Below are 8,989 nucleotides of genomic sequence, written 5' to 3'. Positions count from 1 at the left end.
TTGTCTTTGAAAAACAGCGTGTTGGGCTCCAGTTGTGGTGTCACGCAGTCCAAACACCTTCCTTAACCACGACAGAGGCTGATTGGCCAGAACCGCAGTGCGTAATAAACTATAAAACACAGCTCTGTGGGATCGAGCCGCCAGGCCTCATAACAGGCAAATTAAAGTGAAGACAGGACTCCGATGAAGAACCTCTACAGGACCGCCAGCACCCAGCAGTAGAGCCAGGTCAGAAAACACACACACACACACACACACACACACAGACACACACAGACACAGACACAGACACAGACACACTCACACACACAGACACACACTCACATGCACACACACACAGACACACACACTCAAACACACACACAGAAACACAAACACTCTCACACACAGACACACACTCACATGCACACACACACAGACACACACTCACATGCACACACACACACACACAGACACACACTCACATGCACACAAACACACACAGACACACACACTCAAACACACACACAGACACACACTCACATGCACACACACACAGACACACACACACACACACAGAAACACACACACTCTCACACACAGACACACACACACACTCTCACACACAGACACACACACACACAGATCGAGCTCAGGCCTTGAGCTCAGAGTCTGACTCTGTCACTGTGAATAGACGGCACATATGAAACGTGACGCATTAAAGCGGAGTTCTGAAAAAGTGCCATTATAATTGGGATTCTCACTTGAACTGAGATGTCAGGGAAACGAAGTGTGGCTGTAAAAATGTTACAAACTTTGCCAGATCCCTCTGGACAGCAACATTCCAATGCAATATATATATGTGTGTATGTGTGTGTGTGTGTGTGTGTGTGTGTGTGTGTCTGTGTCTGCGCACACACTTTGGGACTACGGTTTGTCGGAGAGGAAAATCCTCCAGATGTTGCTCAGCTGGGTGGATCTGGCAGTGATGATCTCTTCGGTGTCTGTCAAACCAGTGTTACTGGGCTGGCCTGAACATTAGACAGAGCGCAGAGGGAGAGAGAGAGAGGGGGGGGGGGGAGGGAACCAGGCCTCCACTGCTGCATCAGACAGTGTGTGTGTGTGTGTGTGTGTGTGTGTGTGTGTGTGTGTGTGTGTGTGTGTGTGTGTGTGCGTGCGCTTGCCACTCCGCACATCTGTTGACCTTGCACTCCTGCTGGAACGAAAGACCTCTCTCATCTTTCTCCAGCACTGTGTAACAGACTGTGTACACAGCACAACACAACACACACACACACACACACACACACACAACACACACACACACACACACATCTCTGCACCAATCATACTGCACTGCTAACAACTCCATACAGCGGTAGAAAGGAACAAGGATGTTTGTGGTTAATGAAGCCTCAAGGCCACTACTGCCAAACACACTTCCCCCTCTTACTGGTAACTATGGAGACACTGGAGAGGATGAGGAAGCTCAGCGCCCCCTACTGGCCTACTGTAGTTTCACACTGAGGGTTAAACTAGTCCCACACTGAGAGTTAAACTAGCAAGAAAGCAATCCTCTGTTCTCCCTCCCTCCTCACCTTCTCTATCCCTTCTTCCTCCCCTCCTCCCTCCTCTATCCTCCTCCCCTCTTCCGTGTTTCTCCTCCTTGTTTTCCCCCCGGACCACTTTCCGGGTCGTAAATGTCCTAACAGGCCTCCTCCCCTGGGGCCTCAGTGATTGCGCTGGGCAGCCTGGACGCTGGGCCCTGATTGGCTCCAGGTGGCCATGTTAAAAGGCAACTGGCCAGCCGTAAATGTCCAATAAAGCAGAAATAGCACCTCCAGAGGTCAGGAGGGTCACTGCACCTGTCTGAGACTCATGTCCCCCACTGGCCTTCACATCCTCTCTGTGGAGTTATGCAGGGATGTCTAGTCAGACACACACACACACACACATGCATACACACACACACACACACACAGACACATGCATACACAGGAGAACACACACACACATGCATAAACAGGAGAACACACACACACATGCATACACAGGAGAACACACACACACACACATGCATACACAGGAGAACACAACACACACACACATGCATACACAGGAGAACACAACACACACACACATGCATACACAGGAGAACACACACACACACACACACAATCCTATCTGCTGTTGACTTCCAACACCAATCACACTCACACACAGTCAGTTCATCATCCACACTCCTTCCCGCCACCCTGGTCACTCCACATGTGCACACACCCTTGGCATCTGTCTCAGTGTCAGATACACACACACACACACACACACAGTGTCTTAATGTCTTAACCAACACCTTTCTCATCAGACACACACACACACAGTGTCTTAATGTCTTAACCCACACCTTTCTCATCGGATAGATACACACACACACACACACACACACACACACACACACACACACACACAGTGTCTTAACCTCTTAACCCACGTCTTTCTCATCAGACACACAGACACAACAGACATTTTAAAATTGCTTAAAAATTACTCTAAAAAAAAAGTTACAAAATTGCACACTTCATAACAGACTCATTTGCACCCATTTCCAGATGCAACAATCTCTGAATGGAGAAGAAATGGATTCATGAATAAGTGTTATTGTAGTATGCTTTTGATTTCTGTATAAAATGAGCTCACTACATAATCTCTGTGTTTATGCACTAGACCCAGTATAACCATGAGGTGATGCTTCGTTCATACTAGCACCAGTATACAGAGAGGGGACCAACACACACGCACGCACGCACGCACGCACACTCTCAGGTGATGCCTTGTTCATACTGGTACCAGTATAACCATCAGGTGATGCCTCGTTCACACGTCTCTGTCGAGATCTGAGGCATGGCCGTGCATTCCGCCCCCTGTGATCAGTGCTCTTTAATTGGCCGGCCGCTCGTGTAAACGTCCAGCAGCTTGTGTAGATGTCCGGTCGTGGGCCTCCGACGCTTTGATCTCACATGAAAAGAGCTAATTGAGCCCTGTGCTGCAGCCATGTCTCACACGCCTCGTCTCGGCTCGTCTTGCCTCCGCAACAACACACGGACACAGAGACATGGACAGAGGAGGGAAGACAGAGAGAAGAGGGAGAGAGGGGGAAGAGAGAAAGAGAGAGAAGAGGAGAGAGAGAGAAAAAAGGAGTGATAGATGGAGGGAGAGAAAGAAAGGGCCAAGAGAGAGAGAAATGGAGAGAGGGAAAGAGAGAGAATGGAGGAAGGAGAAGAGAGAGAAAGGGTAGAGAGGGGGAAGAGTGAAAAGGAGTGATAGATGGAGGGAGAAAGAAAGGGGCAAGAGAGAGAGAAATGGAGAGAGGGAAAGAGAGAGGGAGAAAGAGAGAGAAAGGCAGCGAGAGAGGGAGAAAGAGAGAGATCACCTCACACCTGACTCCAGCACAGCTCAATTACCCTAACGTGAGGCATATGGCGGAGGTATTGTGAGGGAGGGAGACCCAGGAGGAAAAAAAGCACCTTTGATATCACTCACCGCACTCAATCCCACAAGATGGTTTTCATCTCCACCCCGCCCCCCCCTAGAGCCCACTTTGGGCTCGTTACCCGCCAGGAGAGGGGGGAGACCACACGCTTGACCTCCCCCATCCATCACGAGAGTGGTACGTCCCGCGACCTGACTGAAGTCACTCTGTGGGCAGCTTGCCTTCCATCGCTCCCATTCCTCACATAGCTTCAGTTCCTCTGCGTCAAGCGTAATGGGGCTTTATGAACATGGACTTACGGCTTTATGCTTGCTCATTATCATGCACTCGTAGCTTTGAGCTCAACCCCACGGGAAAGACAGGTTTCATGTTGGCGAGACCATGGGCAGAGCCTGGGAGGGACACTGCGTGTCGATCAGAGTTGTCAGATTATTGTTCTTTATTCTACAGACTGTTAAGAACAACTGGAAGGAACATTGCGTTTGTGTGTCAGAGAGACAGAGAGAGAGTAAGAGAGAGACAGAGATGGAGGACATACTAGGAGTCATGTCATAACTCAAAGCACCTCATAAATAACAGTCTCCTTTTCCATTATGTCCACCTCACACATGCTGCCCTACGTCCTGTTTCTAGCCTGCTAGTCCACACAGTCTACTAGTCCACACAGCCTCCTAGTCCACACAGCCTCCTAGTCCACACAGTCTAATAGTCCACACAGTCTAATAGTCCACACAGTCTCCTAGTCCACACAGTCTAATAGTCCACACAGTCTAATAGTCCACACAGTCTCCTAGTCCACACAGTCTAATAGTCCACACAGTCTCCTAGTCCACACAGTCTAATAGTCCACACAGTCTCGTAGTCCACACAGTCTCCTAGTCCACACAGCCATCCCTGGACTCTTCTGTTTGTTGGCGTTTGTTACCTTCACATCTGGCCAGAGGGGCTCCCCAGTGTGGGAGCTGCTTGCTCACAAGATAAGGATGGTGGGGGGTGATGGTTTAACACAGCTCATATGTGGTTATAACACTACGCAGTATCCACTAAGGCAGGTTTGCCAAAAGGGATATATGGCTTAAAATAGAGCCAGTTCAAAATAACCCCCATTCCAGACGTTATGCACACGTGAACACCAGGAACCCCACGGGACACACACACACCCTCACACAACTACTGTCTTTGCACAAGAGAGGAGAGCTGAGCACACACACACACACATTTGTTCATGTCTCTCTCTCATTGTAGGGAGTGGGCTCTAAATCTTGTTATTATCCCCAGCACCCTGGCGGCCCGTGAGATGGTGAAACCATGTGATGGGTCTTCTGAGGAGAATGGACCCAGCCCAGCCCAACCGGACCAGACCTGTGGTTCTGTGCCAACTTGGCACATCTGCTGGGTCCAGAAGAAGGTATAAAGTCCAGAGGCTCAGTCCTGAACCCCACACATTTTTTTCTCAGTTGCTTTTTTACACATTATCAAGTAGATCCAAAGGAAGGAGAGATATATTGGTGAGACTTTTTATAGTCGAGTCATAAAGAAACACACTCATTCTCTAGACCTCTGGACCTTTAGAACTCTAACTTCTCTAACTATGACTCTGCTAGCACACAGCAGTGGACCTTTCTCTAACTATGCCTCTGTTAGCACACAGCAGTGGACCTTTCTCTAACTATGCCTCTGTTAGCACACAGCAATGGACCTTTAACTATGACTCTCTGTTAGCACACAGCAATGGACCTTTAACTATGACTCTCTGTTAGCACACAGCAATGGACCTTTCTCTAACTATGCCTCTCTGTTAGCACACAGCAGTGGACCTTTCTCTAACTATGACTCTGTTAGCACACAGCAGTGGCCCTTTCTCTAACTATGACTCTCTGTTAGCACACAGCAGTGGCCCTTTCTCTAACTATGACTCTCTGTTAGCACACAGCAGTGGACCTTTAACTAACTATGACTCTCTGTTAGCACACAGCAGTGGCCCTTTCTCTAACTATGACTCTCTGTTAGCACACAGCAGTGGCCCTTTCTCTAACTATGACTCTCTGTTAGCACACAGCAGTGGACATTTAACTAACTATGACTCTCTGTTAGCACACAGCAGTGGCCCTTTCTCTAACTATGACTCTCTGTTAGCACACAGCAGTGGACCTTTAACTAACTATGACTCTCTGTTAGGACACAGCAGTGGACCTTTAACTAACTATGACTCTCTGTTAGCACACAGCAGTGGCCTGACGGGGCACGCCTGGCAGCGTGGCGTAGCCATGGATACACGTCAGGCTCTAGATCAGCGAAGAGCCAAGGTGGAAGACTGCTCTTTGATTTATCACTTAAGGACCTCATTGGATGTAATGCATAACCAACTAAACCACATATTTTATTCTCTTCAGCAAACACACACCACACACACACTCACACGGAGAGTGGACTAACACCACACACACAGAGTGGACTAACACACACACACACACACACACACACACACAGAGTGGACTAACACCACACACACACACACACACACACACACACACACACACACACCACACACACACACACACACACACACACACACACACACACAGAGTGGACTAACACCACACTGCTTCTCCACTGACTCCTCTGGTATCGGAGAGCAAGTACACACCTGCACATCACCTGGCTTCATTAAAATCCTATCACTATTAACATCATTCACACACACACACACACACACACACACACACACACACACACACACACACACACACACACACACACACACACACACACACACACACACACACACACACACACACACACACACACACACACACACAGAGTGGACTAACATCACACTGCTTCTCCACTGACTCCTCTGGTATCGGAGAGCAAGTACACACCTGCACATCACCTGGCTTCATTAAAATTCTATTAGCACTATTAACATAATTCACACGACACACACACACACACACAGTCACTCACTCGCCTTCAGACAGTAATCAACTCACACACCACATGGGTACAATCTGATCACACACACACTTACACAACCACCCCCCCACCTACACACACACACATGTAAACAAGCAGATAGCACATTGACATTAAGCTCAGGTGAACAGCAGCACCATCTAGTGGCCATTCTTAGTGATGGAGTTGAACCTGCCCAAAAGGCTCTTCCTCCCCAAAGTTCCAAGAGTGACAGAAATATGGTCATGGGTGCAGGAGATCCCAACAGGACTGAGATTCAGGAACAGAACTGGTTTAACACAAGTGTCAGATGACTATTCCACCTGGATAAAAATGAACTATGCACATGAACTATCCTTACATTTGTTTCAAGTTTGGAAAAATGACTAATTTATTATAGACCACAAATTATCCTGAGATCTACTGTATGTGCCGATGCTATTTCTAAGAAGGGTCTTCAGCACATGTATTTTCTAATAAACTTAAAACATGTTTAAAGTTGATAGCAACATTCGTACTCATTTATTGAGAGCGTCCTTTGTTATTGTATTGGGTCCTGTTATGGACATTCCAAATTGGGAAAAATGGTTGACACCTGTGGGAGGACCCCGGGGGAGCAGCAGGCTGACCTGTACCACATGCACCTGACCAGGCTGACTGAGAAGGTCAAGGTCACAAGGACACAGAAGGTCAAGGTCACAAGGACACAGAAGGTCAAGGGTCACAAGGACACAGAAGGTCAAGGGTCACAAGGATACAGAAGGTCAAGGGTCACAAGGATACAGACGGTCAAGGGTCACAAGGATACAGAAGGTCAAGGGTCACAAGGATACAGACGGTCAAGGTCACATACATCCCATCCCCATTCAGCAGACTTCTAGTCACTCCCCTCTGGTCGGAGGTACACATACCCCAATGCCAGACCCAACCCAGCAAAACACTCATTTATCCCCACGGCAACAACTCAATTAGACAGGATGTGGTAGCCATGGGGTGTGGAACACAATGGACTAGTGGATGTAAATGCATAGGTGCATAGGGGATGTGTAATACTATTTAGACTAGTGAATGTGAATGCATAGGTGCATAGGGGATGTGTAATACTATTTAGACTAGTGAATGTGAATGCATAGGTGCATAGGGGATGTGTAATACTATTTAGACTAGTGAATGTGAATGCATAGGGGATGTGTAATACTATTTAGACTAGTGAATGTGAATGCATAGGGGATGTGTAATACTATTTAGACTAGTGAATGTGAATGCATAGGTGCATAGGGGATGTGTAATACTATTTAGACTAGTGAATGTGAATGCATAGGTGCATAGGGGATGTGTAATACTATTAAGACTAGTGAATGTGAATGCATAGGGGATGTGTAATACGCTCACTATTTATTTACCTTCATGATTGGTCTACAGTTGTGGAAATGCACCTTAAATGTCTGCCTTGACTGTGATGGTGTTTATGATGGCTGCTATAGATGATTTGGATTATTATTGTTTCTATTAATAGATGTGCCTTAAATGGTCTATATGTTTACTGATGTGCCTTTAATGGTCTATATGTTCTGTGGTGTACCACAAATTGCCTCTTGGAGGACATTCAAGTTATCTCAGTCTAAGAAATTTCCCACAATGAAATCAAGACAAAATTAAAACACATGACATGTTAAAATTACATAAAATATTTAGTGTGATCCACAAAATACCTTTCAAATACCTTTTAAATACAGAGAAGAGAAGAGAAGAGAAGAGAAGAAAAGAGGCATACATGCTCATGGGGAAAAGCCTGCACTCTTCAAACTATATTATAGCTTTTCATTTTTCCCATAATCCTCTCTGCCTATCCCTGCATCCTCTCTGGCTATCCCACGCTCCTCTCTGTGTCTTGCAGGTGTCTGGCTTCATGGCTGGCTCTGGGTGTGTCTGGAGGCCAGGTAGGGTGCAGAGCTGTACTCGGTGCTAAAGGTGTATTGGAACTGGAAGACAGGAGAGAGACTGTTACACACACACGTCACACACACACGTCACACAGAGCATGAGACACAGAGATAATGATGAGCAGCAGTATGTTAGTATTATATGTATAGGCTGCTATATGTATATTAGTATTATATGTATAGGCTGCTATATGTATATTAGTATTATATGTATAGGTTGTTATATGTTTAGCACACCGTATTGTGTATTTATCTTGTATATTTAGTAAGGTTATTTAGGTTATTATATGTTTATTATGTGTAAAATTATGTTCATAGTACTTGTGCAGAGTGTACGTCATGGTTTGTTATGCTACATTATGTGATGTTATGTTATGGTAGGTTTGGGCGGCGCCTCGTCGTAAGAATTTCAGTGCCCAGTCTGACCCTGTGTCATTTTGTGCATCTGGCAAATAAAAAAGACTTGTAACTTGTATGAGTCTGGAGGTGCACAGGTAGGAGTGAGAGACGGGGCCTGAACACAGACAGTGTAATACTGAAATAGGAGTTGAATTTAAACTAGCAGTTCTCACAGTTTCACTTTGACACACATCAGGACAGTAGTGAAGATGAATATATATAT

General features: G+C 46.5%; 1 protein-coding gene across 1 annotated transcript in view; it reads right to left on the bottom strand.

Moving 5' to 3' along the window:
* Positions 1-6,916: 6,916 nt before the first annotated feature.
* Positions 6,917-8,989, bottom strand: part of LOC105905307 (multivesicular body subunit 12B-like) — a 54,075-nt gene continuing 52,002 nt past the window's right edge. The window contains exon 10 of the mRNA XM_031570901.2: positions 6,917-8,406. Coding sequence (XP_031426761.1) covers positions 8,332-8,406 — 75 coding nt within the window. The 3' untranslated portion in view covers positions 6,917-8,331. The remainder of the gene's footprint in view (positions 8,407-8,989) is intronic.

The sequence above is a fragment of the Clupea harengus genome, chromosome 7 (assembly GCF_900700415.2).
Source record: "Clupea harengus chromosome 7, Ch_v2.0.2, whole genome shotgun sequence".
Taxonomy (NCBI): Eukaryota; Metazoa; Chordata; class Actinopteri; order Clupeiformes; family Clupeidae; genus Clupea; species Clupea harengus.
Note: the sequence above shows the minus strand (reverse complement) of the source record. Positions and strands in the feature narration are given on the sequence as shown.